At 43.5% G+C, this 21,009-nt stretch overlaps 1 protein-coding gene across 1 annotated transcript in view; it reads right to left on the reverse strand.

The window, feature by feature from the left end:
• LOC123765218 (aminopeptidase NAALADL1) overlaps positions 1–21,009 on the reverse strand; it is a 247,305-nt gene that overhangs the window by 136,710 nt on the left and 89,586 nt on the right. The window contains exon 6 of the mRNA XM_045753697.2: positions 13,445–13,586. Coding sequence (XP_045609653.2) covers positions 13,445–13,586 — 142 coding nt within the window. The remainder of the gene's footprint in view (positions 1–13,444; positions 13,587–21,009) is intronic.

Raw genomic sequence — 21,009 nt, forward strand, 5'->3', positions numbered from 1 at the left:
TTTAACACTCCATACAATTGACGTTACTGGCCGACATTGTCCAGAATGATAGGAGCTAAATTTGCTCCACACGTCTCGGAGGTGACACAACAATGGCTCCCCTCCTTCCTCCACTGCCGCCTGGCCTACTTTGTCCAGATTTCAGAAAGTGATAGAAGGGTCACATTTACTCTACTTTAATATTGATAATTAAGTTAATTTATATAAGATGTTTTTATGATGGTAAAGTCCAAAGACTAATGTATTTAAGAATAATTCCCAGCAGAATAGCTGGTGAATTATAATAGTATGTGGTGATAATATCCCGTTTTCTTTAGACGGTAATTCCACTACAAGTTACGTTTTCTATGGGTAACTTGTTGGTAATACAGCTATTATCTGTATGATATATTAAATGGTGTCGGATTTTCCGACATAATTCCCCAGGGGGCTGCTCACGGGTCAAAGTCCTATTTAGAACAGACGAACAACGATACTCCTCCTTCGAATTATTAGATTAATTTGATGTTAGTAGTTAGTAAGCACACATTTGTGCGTCTGTTCGTACAGGACGGATGTCCCGTACTAGAGTTGCAGGGGTTAGAAGTCTAATGCGATTTCATTTCCCTGTCAACTCTTGAAAGGCTAATATTCAAGCCTTATTACATATTATTTAACCCAGAAGACTGGATGTGATCAAGTACTACAGTCAAGTATGATTCAGGGACTGCAGTGAGATCAGTGACATTAGATATAACTTGAAGTTTCTTCAGGTAACTGGTCACTGATATATAAACACTGAGGCCCATGGAATACATCTTGATTAAATAATAAATGTATCAAATCAGTCATCAGATTTATTGGGGTTTAATTTAGTTAATTGATTCAGAAGATTGAATAGCTCATCATTAAAGTAAAGTATGGTTCTGAGACTGCAGTGGGTTCAGTGACATTGGTCGCAGTGACTTGTAGCTGTTTTAGGCTACTGTTCACTGATTTGCCACTGAGGCCTCATGAACTCATCTTCAGCTTTAAATGATGATACTAACATCAACCTCTGTTGGTATAGTCAGCTGTAATCTCCTTAGTATAATGCTACTGGAGAAATATAATCAGCTGACAAATTTAGATTTCTATTGGTATTGTTTATCTGCAGGCATAGGTCTCCTCAGGCTTGATACTGGGCCTGAGAGTAATTTACCTCCTGCAGAGTTTAACATGGTTATACCCTGATATTTAGTAGGGCTACCAATGAATTGATGGTAGTAGTCTGTCCCCACAAGGACAGCCATTTGGCATTTGATTTGCTCAAATTTACCTGCAGCTGCTTGATAATAGCTTTCCAGGTCAGCATAATCAACTGTTGATTGTTGTGACAAATCTTCACATTTCTTGATCTGTCTTGTTAAGTGGCCTTTAAGACCTGCAAGGGTTCTTTTCATTCTCCCTGCATTATCCATCCTGGCTCGTTGGTGAAGCCTTGTGGGACTTGTACTTGGGCTGCTCATAATACTGAACAAACACTAATGATAGCCTAGGGTAAATTCTGAACTCACTAGGCAATAATCCTACCTCTACTAGAGGTTAGCACTTAAAATTAATACACATTATATATATACAATCATACACACTAATGATTTGAGTGATAAACCAGTGTCACTGGAAGTACCTTTAGGTTAGCTCTTCTATATCACCCTAGGATGGAATAGACACTAATTAATCACTCAAAGGTGTAATGATCATAAGTAAATTATTATATATACAACTCAATTCGAGTTGATAAAAATTACACCCAAAATAGGGTCTGGACCATTCATTAATGGTGTTAGGTTGTTCAATATAGTACAACTGACTATAGTAATAATGGGACTAGGATGAACAATAATAGTTCAACTAGTCCATGGTTAATATCCTACCCTGTTGTGGGTTGGCAATTAGTAAATATTATATTGAGATCACTAGTGCAATATATATTAAATAATTCTCTATTTGGAGAAATAATATACACAATTATTGATAATAGCCTCTTAATTAACCTCTATGAAACTTCTAATATTATCAAGAAGTATTAAATATTATTAGTGACCTCGCGAAATAAAGTCCACAAAATTCGTAGATAATCTCTCGCGAAATGTAACACCACGAAATCCGTGAACAATCTTGCGACAGTCACTAATTGGCTGGCTTCTATATTAGCGCTGTCATTTCACGAAATAACACGCCACCAAATATCTGTGGGTGTGCATGAAACCGCTGACGAAGCTGAACTGGGCTGAGGGAGGCTCCTGAGCTCCCTCGAGGCTAGGCTGCCGTCTTGACTGCTGGCCTTTGTTTAAATCACACTGCACTAGTATATTTAATGAATCCACTGGTTAACTGGTTCATCCGGTACTAAGATGACCAAATGTGGGTTCAAAGGACCAAATATTCCGGTTCCGAAGGTCCAAATAATGTGGGAACCGACCTGTGAGATTTATATTTATTTAATTTATATGAATTTATATTTACGTTAATTTATATACTTCGATAGCAATTTGTATAATGATAAGTGGACTGTATTTCTGCAATAATCTCAATCTCACAAATCGATCCTCTACACATTAGGGGGGGTTTAATAGTTTATATATATATGCAGCCAATCAAACTACAAAATTAACTACATACATTGAAGAGGTTCCTTATCTTATAGTACAGCAGGTTAGTCCACCAGGTATAACTAGGGTGTAGACACCTAATTATCCTCTTTGAGGTAGCTTCCATATCACCCAGTAACTGGTGCACAAATCTTGCATCCTCGACTTGACCTGTCAAAAGTGCGCTAGCTGTGAAGCCAGAATCCTATATATGACAAGCTATATCAGAGAAAACAGTACATGGAACATGAAGACCTGGCTTAATTACCTTTAGTTTGAGGCTTCCATGTGATCTAACCGGGTCACCCTATATAATGACATTAATGGCCACTAATGATAAATAATGGGTTTCGGAAAGAACACTTAACTTGATTTGTTGACAGCGTGTTGACAGATGGTACACCTTTGGTATCCATAACACTACGTCCAAGTAAAATTAACAGGAGCCGAATTTGCTCCCGTGTGAGCCTCTGGTCTCGTATAACAATGGCTGTTTAACACTCCATACAATTGACGTTACTGGCCGACATTGTCCAGAATGATAGGAGCTAAATTTGCTCCACACGTCTCGGAGGTGACACAACAATGGCTCCCCTCCTTCCTCCACTGCCGCCTGGCCTACTTTGTCCAGATTTCAGAAAGTGATAGAAGGGTCACATTTACTCTACTTTAATATTGATAATTAAGTTAATTTATATAAGATGTTTTTATGATGGTAAAGTCCAAAGACTAATGTATTTAAGAATAATTCCCAGCAGAATAGCTGGTGAATTATAATAGTATGTGGTGATAATATCCCGTTTTCTTTAGACGGTAATTCCACTACAAGTTACGTTTTCTATGGGTAACTTGTTGGTAATACAGCTATTATCTGTATGATATATTAAATGGTGTCGGATTTTCCGACAGGTACTGGTAGGTGGTGGCTGTAAGGTGGTACTGGTAGGTGGTGGCTGGTGAGGTGGTACTGGTAGGTGGTACTGGTAGGTGGTGGCTGGTGAGGTGGTACTGGTAGGTGGTGGCTGTAAGGTGGTACTGGTAGGTGGTACTGGTAGGTGGTGGCTGGTGAGGTGGTACTGGTAGGTGGTGGCTGTAAGGTGGTACTGGCAGGTGGTACTGGTAGGTGGTGGCTGGTGAGGTGGTACTGGTAGGTGGTGGCTGGTGAGGTGGTAGTGGTAGGTGGTGGCTGTAAGGTGGTACTGGTAGGTGGTACTGGCAGGTGGTACTGGTAGGTGGTGGCTGGTGTTGTGGTACTGGTAGGTGGTGGCTGGTGAGGTGGTACTGGTAGGTGGTGGCTGGTGAGGTGGTACTGGTAGGTGGTGGCTGTAAGGTGGTACTGGTAGGTGGTACTGGTAGGTGGTGGCTGGTGAGGTGGTACTGGTAGGTGGTGGTTGGTGTTGTGGTACTGGTAGGTGGTGGCTGGTGAGGTGGTACTGGTAGGTGGTGGCTGGTGAGGTGGTACTGGTAGGTGGTGGCTGGTGAGGTGGTACTGGTAGGTGGTGGCTGGTGAGGTGGTACTGGTAGGTGGTAGCTGGTGAGGTGGTACTGGTAGGTGGTGGCTGTAAGGTGGTACTGGTAGGTGGTGGCTGTAAGGTGGTACTGGTAGGTGGTGGCTGGTGAGGTGGTACTGGTAGGTGGTGGCTGGTGAGGTGGTACTGGTAGGTGGTGGCTGGTGAGGTGGTACTGGTAGGTGGTGGCTGTAAGGTGGTACTGGTAGGTGGTGGCTGTAAGGTGGTACTGGTAGGTGGTGGCTGGTGAGGTGGTACTGGTAGGTGGTGGCTGGTGAGGTGGTACTGGTAGGTGCTGGCTGTAAGGTGGTACTGGTAGGTGGTGGCTGTAAGGTGGTACTGGTAGGTGGTGGCTGGTGAGGTGGTACTGGTAGGTGGTGGCTGGTGAGGTGGTACTGGTAGGTGGTGGCTGTAAGGTGGTACTGGTAGGTGGTGGCTGGTGAGGTGGTACTGATAGGTGGTGGCTGGTGAGGTGGTACTGGTAGGTGGTGGCAGGTGAGGTGGTACTGGTAGGTGGTGGCAGGTGAGGTGGTACTGGTAGGTGGTGGCTGGTGAGGTGGTACTGGTAGGTGGTGGCTGGTGAGGTGGTACTGGTAGGTGGTGGCTGGTGAGGTGGTACTGGTAGGTGGTGGCTGGTGAGGTGGTACTGGTAGGTGGTGGCTGGTGAGGTGGTACTGGTAGGTGGTGGCTGGTGAGGTGGTACTGGTAGGTGGTGGCTGGTGAGGTGGTACTGGTAGGTGGTGGCTGGTGAGGTGGTACTGGTAGGTGGTGGCTGGTGAGGTGGTACTGGTAGGTGGTGGCAGGTGAGGTGGTACTGGTAGGTGGTGGCTGGTGAGGTGGTACTGGTAGGTGGTGGCTGGTGTTGTGGTACTGGTAGGTGGTGGCTGGTGAGGTGGTACTGGTAGGTGGTGGCTGGTGTTGTGGTACTGGTAGGTGGTGGCTGGTGAGGTGGTACTGGTAGGTGGTGGCTGGTGAGGTGGTACTGGTAGGTGGTGGCTGGTGAGGTGGTACTGGTAGGTGGTGGCTGGTGTTGTGGTACTGGTAAGTGGTGGCTGGTGAGGTGGTACTGGTAGGTGGTGGCTGGTGAGGTGGTACTGGTAGGTGGTGGCTGTAAGGTGGTACTGGTAGGTGGTGGCTGTAAGGTGGTACTGGTAGGTGGTGGCTGTAAGGTGGTACTGGTAGGTGGTGGCAGGAGCTTACTGGGTCTCTCATGCGGGCGTCTGGGAAGTGAAGTTATTTGTCAACATTATGTCTGTCTTGACTCAACTGCTGTCGCTACTAAATAGTCACCAAGATGTGCAGATTGTGGGTGACCTTGAACCCACGCATATTTGTGGAGGCATTCTAGACCTCTGTGTTGGTTTCAACGTCTCTCACGTCTGGTGCACATCATCTATTGTAACAGATTTGTTGTCAGATCATCACCCTAGATTGACTACTCTATGTATAGGAAATACCATCCTGCCCGGTGGGACTTTCAAACGCAAACAGCTCAGTGTTCCTCCTGCTCGACGTGAAGACTTTGTTGCTCATGTGTCAGAGTGGTACAGCACTTATGATCCCTCCACAGTCCAGACATTTAACGACGGTCTAGTACAGAGCATTCAGATGTTTGCTGACCCTTTAGGTCGGCCCCCTGCACCATCCAATAGTCGCAACGATATGAAAGGTAATAAACGCCATGCCTATTACAATGACCCCAAACTGCGTACTTTGAAACGCACTGCCAGACGAGTTGGGCTTGCATATAGGGAAACACGTACGCCAGCAATGCTCAAGCTCTTTCAGAAAGCCCTAGCCAAGGCGAGGGAGCGCATGACAGAGCTCAGGCAAGATAACTGGGAAACTTTTGTTAACAGTCTCAACTCTCACACCCCCCTCAGCCAGGCATGGAAGGATATTAAAAGAATTAAAGGCGATAAGATCGGCCAAGTAGCACACCCTCACCCTCTACACAGAGCAAACGAGTTAGTCGATGCTTGGGCAACCACCTCTAGCTTCAATAATCTTCCCCCAGACATACAGTTCAGATTAAATGCTGGTTACGGAGATCGAGAAAGGCTCGTTGACTTCATGCTCCACAAGGAAGATGAATGCAACGTGCCATTTACTGAGTTTGAATTACTTTTGGCCCACTTTGGCTTTGGCCAAAGGTTTGGCTTTGGTTTGTGGCTTTGGCCTTTACAAAGGCAAAGCAACATCTCCTGGTGAGGAATGTATCACTTATGACATATTGCGTCTGCTCCCTTAAGTACCAGGGAATCCCCTGCTTGAGCTGTATAATATGAGCTATGTTACTGGGGAGCTTCCTAACTCTTGGACCAACAGTATAATCATTCCAATTACCAAATCAAGAGAATGCTTTCCGCCCAATTTCCCTTACTAGCTGCATTTGCAAAACATTCGAGAGAATGGTCCTAAACCGTCTCCTCCATAGAATAAGAACCATGCTATCCCCAGATATATGGCTTCATGCATGGAAGGAGTGTGCATCATTGCATCACCACCTTTCTTACCCTGCACACTGAAAAGTCATATACCACCTTCCTAGATCTTAAGTCTGCCTTTGATATTGCAAATAGACATGTTATCTTGAGTGAGCTTGCAAGAATAAATATTGGTGGTCGGCTTCTTTGTTGGATCAGGGGTTACTTATCCAACAGGAAGTCATGTGTATTTTTCCAGGGACATAGGAGTGTAACAAGAGACTTTGAACTAGGTACCCCGCAGGGAGGTGTCCTCAGTCCTACCTTATTTAATATCTTAATAAACACGCTGTTAAACTCTATACCGAGCAAACCCAACGTCCACATCATTAGCTATGCTGATGATATAATGATACACACCACTGGGTATGCTAAAACGCAGAACACTCTTAACTCTGTATTAGACTCATGTCAGGACCTAGGTTTAATTATCTCAGCAGAGAAAACAATGATTCTAAATCGGCGCCCACCCAGGCAGGGAGGAGCTGTTCGCAAGATGCAACTGTCTGATGGCTCCCAGCTTGACTATGTAAACAGATTCAAATACCTTGGCCTTGAGGTGCCACTGTATGGTCCTGTTGTATTCAGACTCTGTCGTCAGTATAAAGAGAGGCTCCGAGCTCTCAAGGCTGTTGCAGGTTATCACTCAGGCTATGGTGCCAATGTCAGAACTGTTAAAATGATGTACCTTGCATACATCAGATCTTTAGTGGATCATGCTGCACCTCTGCTTGTTTTGATGCCTGAAAGAAAACTTGGAAGGCTTGAAAAATTGCAGAACGAAGCCTTGAGGATAATCCTTGGGTGCCCTCGTACCACAAAGATACTTAATATGAGAAATGAACTTAATATTCCGAGAGTTGTTGATCGTGTTACTGAAATTAACCGTCAAATTGGTTTAAAAATGCTTAAACTTTTAAGCTTAATCATCCTATCCCTTACACAGAAGCCCTCAAGAATTTATTGAAGGTCAGCATTGTTCCAAATGGATAACTAAAACTGGAACTGAACTCAAAATGTATCAGATTTATAATTTGTGCCAAGAAAAACAACAACGGCACTTTCCTGCACCGTGGGAGGTTACACTTTTTCCAATTTTTATCCCTCCCTTTTGCTACCCAAGAAGCAAATTAGAGATCAGCCCAAGCTTCGTCTTGAGGCAAAGCTCAATGCCTTAAGCCATATTGATGCTCTGTCCACAGAGCATTCTCTCTCTCAAATCATATACACTGATGGTTCCCTACACCGCACCACGGGTGCAGCTGGAAGTGCAGTTGTTCTGACAATGGGCGATGCCTTGTACTTTGAGTGGGGAGTCCGTATAAACAATTGGGCCTCTACCCTTCAGACAGAACTATTTGCCTTGATCCTTGCACTGAAATGTGTACAAGTCTCCAAACTTGATACATTAATTGTAAGTGACTCTTTATCATCCTTAATTGCTCTCAACTCTTTAAGACATAACTGTAACATGCTCGTGTCCGAAGCTAGACACAAATACAACAAAATTATTAAGGATGGTAACAGAGTCCATTTCATGTGGTCTCCATCTCATGTTGGCCTCCGAATGCATGATAGAGCTGATAAGTTAGCCAAAGAATCTGCCTTTAAAGGAGCCGTTGAGTGTAACCTTGGATTGTCAATGAACAATCTAAGAGCAGCAGTACACCGAGAACTTCAACAAGATCTTGTAGATCTGAGGCAAAGTGAAATTGACACCAGTAATTCCATCTATCATCATACTATCATGCAAGAGGAGCCACACATCTATGGATCATCCAATAAAATCAGCAGACTTCTAGATGTTACTACTGCTCGGCTTAGAATCGGTTACAAGTATCTCTGGGAATTCTCATTATCTGCCGATGTAGACCTGACTAAATGTAAACTGTGTCAACAAAATTATTCGCACACTCTCCGTCACTATGTGATGGAGTGCGAAAAGATACGTGAATTTAGAGACAATTCTATAACCAATGTTCCAGCGATGTGTCAATATTTAATTCAAAATGATCTGCTACCAGAAATTTTAGCCAAATATCCCCAGTTTGCTAACTGTAGGTAGTAACTAAGTGATTGTAACCTATCCACCGCTGCCCACTGGATGGGGGGCGGTGTGCAGGACAAACATATCAATTGTGACACTAGCTCTCCACATATGTCAGTTGCTTAATTTAGAACCTGTACTTGAGGTCGATCTCGAACCCATTTATGATGTGACGACTTATACTGAATTTTGTAACTTGCTCATCAAGATTGTAAATTGCTTAGCTAAATGAATTGTGGGGTTCAGTCCCTGAGCCCATTATGTGCCTCTGTAACCCTTTCCACTACCGCCCACAAGATGGGTATGGGGTGCATAATAAATGAACTAAACTAGCTTGACACACGGTGTTGACTGACGCAAGCTGGTAAGTCTTGACACAGACGGTGTTGACTGACGCATGCTGGTAAGTCTTGACACAGACGGTGTTGACTGACGCAAGCTGGTAAGTCTTGACACAGACGGTGTTGACTGACGCAAGCTGGTAAGTCTTGACACAGACGGTGTTGACTGACGCAAGCTGATAAGTCTTGACACAGACGGTGTTGACTGACGCATGCTGGTAAGTCTTGACACAGACGGTGTTGACTGACGCAAGCTGGTAAGTCTTGACGCAGACGGTGTTGACTGACGCAAGCTGGTAAGTCTTGACGCAGACGGTGTTGACTGACGCAAGCTGGTAAGTCTTGACGCAGACGGTGTTGACTGACGCAAGCTGGTAAGTCTTGACACAGACGGTGTTGACTGACGCAAGCTGGTAAGTCTTGACGCAGACGGTGTTGACTGACGCAAGCTGGTAAGTCTTGACGCAGACGGTGTTGACTGACGCAAGCTGGTAAGTCTTGACGCAGACGGTGTTGACTGACGCAAGCTGGTAAGTCTTGACGCAGACGGTGTTGACTGACGCAAGCTGGTAAGTCTTGACGCAGACGGTGTTGACTGACGCAAGCTGGTAAGTCTTGACGCAGACGGTGTTGGCTGACGCAAGCTGGTAAGTCTTGACGCAGACGGTGTTGACTGACGCAAGCTGGTAAGTCTTGACGCAGACGGTGTTGACTGACGCAAGCTGGTAAGTCTTGACGCAGACGGTGTTGACTGACGCAAGCTGGTAAGTCTTGACGCAGACGGTGTTGACTGACGCAAGCTGGTAAGTCTTGACGCAGACGGTGTTGACTGACGCAAGCTGGTAAGTCTTGACGCAGACGGTGTTGACTGACGCAAGCTGGTAAGTCTTGACGCAGACGGTGTTGACTGACGCAAGCTGGTAAGTCTTGGCACAGACGGTGTTGACTGACGCAAGCTGGTAAGTCTTGACGCAGACGGTGTTGACTGACGCAAGCTGGTAAGTCTTGACGCAGACGGAGGAGACTGACACAAGCTGGTAAGTCTTGACGCAGACGGTGTTGACTGACGCAAGCTGGTAAGTCTTGACGCAGACGGTGTTGACTGACGCAAGCTGGTAAGTCTTGACGCAGACGGAGGAGACTGACACAAGCTGGTAAGTCTTGACGCAGACGGTGTTGACTGACGCAAGCTGGTAAGTCTTGACACAGACGGTGTTGACTGACGCAAGCTGGTAAGTCTTGACGCAGACGGTGTTGACTGACGCAAGCTGGTAAGTCTTGTGAGAGTCGTTTACATTTCTCTCCGATTTTGTTATGAAGATCTTTTCCCGGTGATCATCATATCCTTCTTCTTCATTTGTCTTGAGAAAGTTTACTCCCTGAGGTGTCTTTGATTTTTTGCCTGTCCCATTGACAGTGTATTTGTGAGTTATTGCACATCATCATTACCGAGTATCCGGTTGGAACTCTTGTGATCCCTTTGCATACCGGCAGTTAGGTTACCGTGTTAATGATTGGCTGTCAACTGTGTTAAATTAGGTGTTACTCCACGAGTGGACCGAGTCGATTAGCCAGACGTCAAGAGTCTCGCTAATACAACCATAGCCTTTCTGACGCCAATCTAAAGTAAATCAAGCACCCTGTGTATTAGTGGTTAAGTTAGTAAATAAACTACTGTTAAGCTTTATGCGGTGTTTCCGTTGAACCACTTCTGAATACTGCCAACATTACTGAAGTCTTCAGCTCTAAGTGTCTTCAACACCGAGTTGCCTATTATTCACTAAACAATAAATGTGATGAGGACCCTAGGAGTCCCTTAAAGTGTTAAATCATTGAGGAGATGCCAACGATCAACGTGAAGCAGGACCAGGTGAGGCTAGTCTGAGAAGAGGCCCTCAAGGACTCTAACTCGACCTTGCTCCCAGGCCCTGTACGGTTGCTCTCGTATTTTCTCTGCTGATTCCGACAGCCTCGTGAACCATCTGCCACATGTACATTGGCGACGAACGCATTGCACTCGGGAAAGCAAAATAGAAATTGATGTGATGTGATGTGAGAATATGTCTCTCAAAATTCTCCCACAGCTGACTTGAAAAGCTCATTGCAGGGCACAGTGCACCGATCTTCGTGCACAAGCCCTATCTCTGTTAACCCTGAAGAGTACACCGATCGTTCGCCCGAAACGCTCTGCGTACTAGTGGCTTTAGGTATTGTATGTACTACCTCTGTCTTTAAATCCAACAGAATGTTTGTACTGTAACTCTGCAGCTATGTATGTACTTTGCCTAAATGAATTATTATTATTATTATTATTATTATTATTATTATTATTATTATTATTATTATTATTATTATTATTATTATTATTATTATTATTATTATTATTATTGATGTAAAGCTTACTCCCTGAGGTGTCTTTGATGTAAAGCTTACTCCTTGAGGTGTCTTTGATGTAAAGCTTACTCCCTGAGGTGTCTTTGATGTAAAGCTTACTCCTTGAGGTGTCTTTGATGTAAAGCTTACTCCTTGAGGTGTCTTTGATGTAAAGCTTACTCCTTGAGGTGTCTTTGATGTAAAGCTTACTCCTTGAGGTGTCTTTGATGTAAAGCTTACTCCTTGAGGTGTCTTTGATGTAAAGCTTACTCCCTGAGGTGTCTTTGATGTAAAGCTTACTCCCTGAGGTGTCTTTGATGTAAAGCTTACTCCTTGAGGTGTCTTTGATGTAAAGCTTACTCCTTGAGGTGTCTTTGATGTAAAGCTTACTCCTTGAGGTGTCTTTGATGTAAAGCTTACTCCTTGAGGTGTCTTTGATGTAAAGCTTACTCCTTGAGGTGTCTTTGATGTAAAGCTTACTCCTTGAGGTGTCTTTGATGTAAAGCTTACTCCTTGAGGTGTCTTTGATGTAAAGCTTACTCCTTGAGGTGTCTTTGATGTAAAGCTTACTCCTTGAGGTGTCTTCGACGTAAAGCTTACTCCCTGAGGTGTCTTTGATGTAAAATGTTTCTTGCGGTGTCCTTAATGTAAGATGATTCCTCAGAATAGGCTCCAATTTGTGTGTTTATTTTTGTTTGTCCAATCACTGTGTTAACTGTTAACTGTAACCCACACAACACCCCCCCGTATCCTCCCCACCATAACCCCCAAATAGTGGCCACTTTATTTTGCATTACGTTATGGCTGTGCAAGTCTTGTCAATATTACCCCATCAGCTTCTGCGGGTACCATGAGCGGGTACCATGAGCGGGTACCATGAGCGGGTACCATGAGCGGGTACCATGAGCGGGTACCATGAGTGAGTACCATGAGTGGGTACCATGAGCGGGTACCATGAGCGGGAACCATGAGCTGATACCATGAGTGGGTACCATGAGTGGGTACATGAGCGGGTACCATGAGTGGGTACATGAGCGGGTACCATGAGCGGGTACCATGAGTGGGTACATGAGCGGGTACCATGAGCGGGTACCATGAGTGGGTACATGAGCGGGTACCATGAGCGGGTACCATGAGTGGGTACCATGAGCGGACAGAGACCTCCCGCCTAGCTAACAGTGACCTCCCACCTGGCTAACAGTGACCTCCCACCTGGCTAACAGTGACCTCCCACCAGGCTAACAGTGACCTCCCACCAGGCTAACAGCGACCTCCCAGCAGGCTAACAGCGACCTCCCAGCAGGCTAACAGTGACCTCCCACCAGGCTAACAGTGACCTCCCACCTGGCTAACAGTGACCTCCCACCAGGCTAACAGTGACCTCCCACCTGGCTAACAGTGACCTCCCACCTGGCTAACAGTGACCTCCCACCTGGCTAACAGTGACCTCCCACCAGGCTAACAGTGACCTCCCACCAGGCTAACAGTGACCTCCCACCAGGCTAACAGTGACCTCCCACCAGGCTAACAGTGACCTCCCACCTGGCTAACAGTGACCTCCCACCAGGCTAACAGTGACCTCCCACCTGGCTAACAGTGACCACCCACCTGGCTAACAGTGACCTCCCACCAGGCTAACAGCGACCTCCCACCAGGCTAACAGTGACCTCCCACCTGGCTAACAGTGACCACCCACCTGGCTAACAGTGACCTCCCACCAGGCTAACAGTGACCTCCCACCAGGCTAACAGCGACCTCCCACCAGGCTAACAGTGACTTCCCACCAGGCTAACAGTGACCAACTACAGGTACAGGGGCTCAAGGGATCAGCTACAGGTACAGGGGCTCAAGGGATCAGCTACAAGTACAGGGGCTCAGGGGACCACAGGTACAGGGGCTCAAGGGGACCAACTACAAGTACAGGGCTTACAGGACCATAGGTACAGGGGCTCAAGGGGATCAACTACAAGTACAGGGGCTCACAGGACCATAGGTACAGGGGCTCAAGGGGACCGACTACAGGTACAGGGGCTCAAGGGACCAACTACAGGTACAGGAGCTCAGGGACCACACGTACCTTGGCGCCGTTGTGGATCTTGCCGTCCCTCAGGAGGACGACGGCGCCCTTGACACTGATCTTGAGAGACTGGAGAGTGGCCAGGTCCTCCCGCCGCCCGTAGTGCCCATACACCAGCGGCCCCGTCACCTCTCCTGCCGGGCTGTGGTGAGAACACGGTCAGTCACCACAGTATACAGTCACCACAGTATACAGTCACCACAGTATACAGTCACCACAGTATACAGTCACCACAGTATACAGTCACCACAGTATACAGTCACCACAGTATACAGTCACCACAGTATACAGTCACCACAGTATACAGTCACCACAGTATACAGTCACCACAGTATACAGTCACCACAGTATACAGTCACCACAATATTCAGTCACCACAGTATACAGTCACCACAGTATACAGTCACCACAGTATACAGTCACCACAGTATACAGTCACCACAGTATACAGTCACCACAGTATACAGTCACCACAATATTCAGTCACCACAGTATACAGTCACCACAATATACAGTCACCACAATATACAGTCACCACAGTATACAGTCACCACAGTATACAGTCACCACAATATACAGTCACCACAATATACAGTCACCACAGTATACAGTCACCACAATATTCAGTCACCACAATATTCAGTCACCACAATATTCAGTCACCACAATATTCAGTCACCACAGTATACAGTCACCACAATATACAGTCACCACAATATACAGTCACCACAGTATACAGTCACCACAATATTCAGTCACCACAATATTCAGTCACCACAATATTCAGTCACCACAGTATTCAGTCACCACAGTATACAGTCACCACAGTATACAGTCACCACAATATTCAGTCACCACAATATTCAGTCACCACAGTATACAGTCACCACAGTATTCAGTCACCACAGTATACAGTCACTACAGTATACAGTCACCACAGTATACAGTCACCACAGTATACAGTCACCACAATATTCAGTCACCACAATATACAGTCACCACAATATTCAGTCACCACAATATTCAGTCACCACAATATTCAGTCACCACAGTATTCAGTCACCACAGTATACAGTCACCACAGTATACAGTCACCACAATATTCAGTCACCACAATATTCAGTCACCACAATATTCAGTCACCACAGTATACAGTCACCACAATATTCAGTCACCACAATATTCAGTCACCACAATATACAGTCACCACAATATACAGTCACCACAATATACAGTCACCACAATATTCAGTCACCACAATATTCAGTCACCACAATATTCAGTCACCACAATATACAGTCACCACAATATACAGTCACCACAATATACAGTCACCACAATATACAGTCACCACAATATTCAGTCACCACAGTATACAGTCACCACAATATTCAGTCACCACAGTATACAGTCACCACAATATTCAGTCACCACAGTATACAGTCACCACAATATTCAGTCACCACAATATACAGTCACCACAATATACAGTCACCACAATATACAGTCACCACAATATACAGTCACCACAATATACAGTCACCACAATATACAGTCACCACAATATTCAGTCACCACAGTATACAGTCACCACAATATTCAGTCACCACAGTATACAGTCACCACAATATTCAGTCACCACAATATTCAGTCACCACAATATACAGTCACCACAGTATACAGTCACCACAATATTCAGTTACCACAATATACAGTCACCACAATATACAGTCACCACAATATTCAGTCACCACAGTATACAGTCACCACAATATGCAGTCACCACAATATACAGTCACCACAATATACAGTCACCACAATATACAGTCACCACAATATACAGTCACCACAATATACAGTCACCACAATATACAGTCACCACAGTATACAGTCACCACAATATACAGTCACCACAATATACAGTCACCACAGTATACAGTCACCACAATATACAGTCACCACAGTATACAGTCACCACAGTATACAGTCACCACAGTATACAGTCACCACAATATACAGTCACTACAATATACAGTCACCATAGTATAAAGTCCCCACAATATACAGTCACCACAATATTCAGTCACCACAATATTCAGTCACCACAATATGCAGTCACCACAATATTCAGTCACCACAGTATACAGTCACCACAGTATACAGTCACCACAATATACAGTCACCACAATATTCAGTCACCACAATATGCAGTCACCACAATATACAGTCACCACAGTATACAGTCACCACAATATACAGTCACTACAATATACAGTCACCATAGTATAAAGTCCCCACAATATACAGTCACCACAATATACAGTCACCACAATATTCAGTCACCACAATATTCAGTCACCACAATATGCAGTCACCACAATATACAGTCACCACAGTATACAGTCACCACAATATACAGTCACCACAATATTCAGTCACCACAATATGCAGTCACCACAATATACAGTCACCACAGTATACAGTCACCACAATATACAGTCACCACAATATGCAGTCAATATACAAGAATATAATTATATTCTTTATATTAATAAAGATATAATAATAGTTTATCAAAGTTTATAAACTCGTTTCAAGAGAGGACACTATGGGGGAACTTAGAAAATTCTTTAACGAGATTAATTGGACAGACTTATTGCAAGGCAAAGACGTAAATGAGATGTATGCCAAATTTTGTGAAATATACGATGAAGACACACAAACATATATACCAAAACAGAGATGCAGGACCAGAAGACAGGATTGGTTCAACAGAAATTGTGAGAGGACCAGAGAGAAAAAGACAAGAAAAGGGGTTCAATACAGGAAGAGGCCTAACCCACAAACATACCAGCATTACAAGCAAGCAAGAAACAATTACAAAACTGTGAGAAGAGAGGCAGAAAGGAACTTTGAGAAAGGTATAGTGGACAAATGTAAAACAGATCCAGACCTTTTCTATAAATTTATTAAAAGCAAGCTGCATATAAAGGATAAAATCCAGAGATTGAGAACGGGAAACAGGACTTCTGAGAATGAAAAAGAAATGTGTGAAACACTAAATAAACAGTTCCAAAGTGTGTTCATGAAAAATGAGGATTTCAGAGAGCTGGACCAAATACCACTTCCTGAATATGCCATAGAATACAAAGAGGTATCTCAAGACGAAGTGGAAAAATTTCTCAAGGGGCTAAGAAGAAATAAAGCAGTTGGACCTGACGGAGTTTCACCTTGGGTGCTGCGAGAATGTGCAACTGAGCTAAGCATTCCACTCCAATTAATATTCCAGACAGTTTTGTGCACAGGAGTCTTAACAGATATCTGCAAATAGGCAAACATAGTACCCATTTATAAAAATGGTAGTCGAGAACAACCAGTAAATTATAGACCCGTATCATTAACAAGCGTGGTAGTTAAAACACTAGAATTTTTTTTAAAGAGAATAGATTAAACCCCTAGAGAGTAATGAGATAATAATGGGCAGACAGTAATGTTGCATATCAGTTAAACCCTGAGGCACATCGACAGAAGTTCAGAAATTTAAAGAGGGCACATGAACATACAATTGCTGATGTCACCAGGATGAAAACTCATTATGTTGAGAGATGGCTTAAGTCACTTGCTATTACAGAGTTTACAACTGTTAAAAACCTTCTTATAACAGAAGAAGTTTTATCATGTCTCCCAGACAAACTATCTATTTTTATGGCAGAACAGAGAAGCACAACAGATGTTTATGAGCTTCTTAGCTCGCTGATGAAGATGAATTGTTAACAAGGGCACAGCTTAAAGCCCAAGTCCATAGTTATCATAGTCGAGTAAATTACAATGTTCACAGAAATACTTATCAAAACAAACCCAGTATTAGTTCTCCAGCTACTCCCATGAACTCTTCTCTTACAAAAACTAAACTTGATAAACTATTGACAGGGATAACAAATCCTAGTAATGTGAACTCTAAGCCTGCAGTAGATTCCACTGGCTGACCACTGTCAGGTACTGCACTTATTGTAAGAGGAAAGGACATGTGATTAATTCTTGTTTTAGTTTGCACCCTGAATTAAGACCAGCTGGTCTCATTATGAGTAAAGGGTTGCAATCAAATAATTCACCATGTATTCCAGTCAGTCCCAATAGGATGACTGAGTTTAAACCCTATATTTCTACAGGTACATTACTGTGTACAGATGGTAGTAAAAAGACTGTTTAGTTACTCCGTGATACTGGAATTTCACAGTCTTTAATTTCCCATAATGTGCTTGTTAATGTTGATACCAGAGATCTTAATGAAGTTGTACTCCTGCAAAGCATTGTAGGTAGTGTGCAACACGTTTCATTAATCCAGGTAAACCTTGATTCCACTTATACTTCTGGATGGTGTAACGTTGGTGTGAGTAAACAGTTGCCCATCCCAGGAGTGAATATTATTCTAGGGAATGATTTTGGGAACCGTAAGGTTGAAGGGACCAAGTGTCCAATTATGTTAATTAACCCAGATGGTATACTGGCTCAACCAGATGCAGATGATGGCATTATTTACCCAGCATGTGCTGTGACCAGGTCAAGGGGGATAACGGGTGATAGTAATCCTGTCTTAACCAAGGTAGATGTTCCCAAGACCAGGACCCCTTCAGATAAGGAGTGGGAGGTGGATCTTGAGGATTCTTTTATGACTCAGTTGGATGATGAGAGTGAGTCCTTAGTAGAAGGCCCTCCGAGCCAAAACCACAAGGAAGGTAGAGGTGAGGAGGCGGAACTAATTGTAACTTACCCGCTTGTCACCATTGAAACAGTTGCAGAAAGTGAGACCGAAGCAGTTGTGACTCTATTTTATTCTGATCAGCCAGGATCAGTAAAATAGATCAAGTTGCCAGGTACTTGCCCGCTCACTTCTGAGTCCTTAACCTTGAGTTCCTTACGGAATACTGATCCCAGTTTACTTGAATGTAGTTTTGAAGCCACTGCTACTGTAGATGCATTGGAAGAAGTGACGGGTTTCTTCTTCAAGGATCAACTTCTGATGAGAAGAGGGAGACCCAAGGGGGCTCCCTCATCAGATGATTGTGAGACCAGAATCCAACTAGTTGTCCCCAGTGTTTATCACGAGCAGGTCTTGCAGGCAGCACATGGTGACCCCATGGGAGGTCATCAAGGTATAAATAGTATGTACTATAAAGTATGTAAATATTTTTATTGGCCTTAATTGAAGAGAGATGTGGTCAAATATTGCCATAATTGTGTAACATGTCAAACTGTGGGAAAACCCAACCAACCTGTGCCAACAGCACCATTACAACCTATTGTAGTTTCAGAAGAACCTTTTTCTCATGTTGTCATGGAATGTGTAGGTCCTTTATCGAGAACTAAGTCAGGTAACATATTTTTGTTCACTTTGATGTGTATGACTATGAGATTTCCTGAGGCATATGCTTTAAGGAATACTCAGGCTCATAATCTTATTAAGTGTCTAGAGCGATATTTCTCATTGTTTGGGGATGCCTCGTGTTATCCAGACTGATAATGAGGGATATTTTTGTTCCAAAGTTTTCAGAAATTTTTGTGAATCACATGGGATTCAACACAAGTTTTCGAGTCCGTATCTTCCACAAAGTCAAGGTGGAATTGGACGTTTTCATCAAACGTTAAAACAGTCGTTGAAGACTTCAGGGGAGACTTATCCACGTAATTGGGATGAAAATCTTCCTTTTGTTCTTTTCGTAGCCAGAGAGGGGTTACAAGAGTTACTTGGTTGTTCTCCATTTGATCTCGTATTCGGACACCAGGTAAGGGGTCCATTGAAGATGCTTCAAGAGAGGTTGCTTGGTGATGTCTCTGTTCATCAGAGTGGTCGTTACTTGAGTGATGTCAAGAACAAGTTGTGTCGTGCAAGAGAGTTGGCTATGGAACATCTTGGGAAGACTCAGCAAGAGATGAAGCAGCGATATGACAAGAAGTTTAAGACAAAGCTCAGGTCGTTTGCAATCGGCGATTTGGTGTTGAAACCTCGTCTAGGGACTTCCATGTGTCATTTCTTGGAGTTCTCCTTGTTTGTTGGTACCAAACCAGGGGAAACCTAGAGATTGTGTGTGGACTATCGTAAATTAAACAAGGTAACAACTGTTGATGTGTTCCCATTACCACTTCTAGAAGAATGTACAGACTAGATTGGTAATGCTCAATATATGTCAAAACTTAATTTGTCTAAGGGTTGCCATCAGATCTATCTCAGAGCCTATGCTAGGAAAGTGACAGCCTTCATTACAACTGATGGAGCATACGAATGAATTTAACGTAATGCCTTTTGGTTTGAGAAATGCACCCCTGCCACTTTCCAGAAACTTATGAATTGTTTGCTAAAGGACGTGCCAAATTGCAGAACACACTTAGATGACATAGTCTTCTTTAGTAAGTGTTGGACAGACCATCTGTCAGGCCTTAAGCAATTATTTACAGTGTTACAGAGTGCCAATTTAACAGTGAATGTCAACAAGTGTAGTCCACATCACCTGTTCTTGTCAGCCCTCAATATGACAGACCTTTCATCCAGCATATTGATGCATCTGATTTGGGAATAGGTGCAGTTCTTATACAGGTTGGCCTTGATAACAGTGAACATTCAGTTTACGATTATTCAAGAAAATTTAATAAGGCAAAAAAGAACTATTCAGTGGTGGAAAAAGAGGCATTGGGTCTCGTTTTGTTTATTAAGAAATTTGACACTTACCTTACAGGTAATAAAGTGTTAGTTTTCTCAGATCACAACCAACTTGTCTTCATCAATATGATGAAAATTAAGAACCAAAGTATTCTTAGATGGTCCTTATTTCTACACGAATTTAATGTAGAGATTAAACATATTCCTGGTAGGCAGAATGGTATTGCTGATGCCTTATCCAGAAATTTTGTGTATGATGGACCATGAAATGAGATGTGTTGATTTTATTTTTCATTTTATGTGATACATTCTTACTTTCAGAAAAAATGTCATTGATCTTCAATCAATTGCATTTTTTCTCGGATGTGAAGGTCTGTTACGTATCCCTATTCATGAGTACTCACATTATTTTATATAGCATAAATTGTTGAATAATATTTCTTCATATATATATGTGTCAATTTTTTTTAATGTGCGTGAAGGAACACGGCAATACAGTTGAAGCAAGGAGCGGACGTGCATTATTTCACAGGTCTATTACCTGTCCAGTCCCAGTTAATTTCTGGATCAGGAATCTGTACTTGTGCACTGGGTGAGTTGCCAGATCTCACTTCTTAATTAATTCATTACTTAATATGTACCTTATATAAATTGATTGCATTTTATTTAATATAATTTCCATGCGGCAAAGTTTATTTGATTCTATTTTATGGCTGTGTTAGTATGATTACATGTCTCAATTAATTATTTCTATATTATATAATTTATCCTCTCGCCATCCCTTGAGGGAGGGAGAGTGTGGGGCTAGTGCGCCGGCGCGTCAGTCGGCTGGAAGAGCTCATCTGGGAACATTGTTCTGATAAGTTATCATTTGTGTTTTTTATATTGCCGAAGTGTAGAATGTTTGTCT

This window comes from Procambarus clarkii, chromosome 33 (genome assembly GCF_040958095.1).
Source record: "Procambarus clarkii isolate CNS0578487 chromosome 33, FALCON_Pclarkii_2.0, whole genome shotgun sequence".
Classification (NCBI taxonomy): domain Eukaryota; kingdom Metazoa; phylum Arthropoda; class Malacostraca; order Decapoda; family Cambaridae; genus Procambarus; species Procambarus clarkii.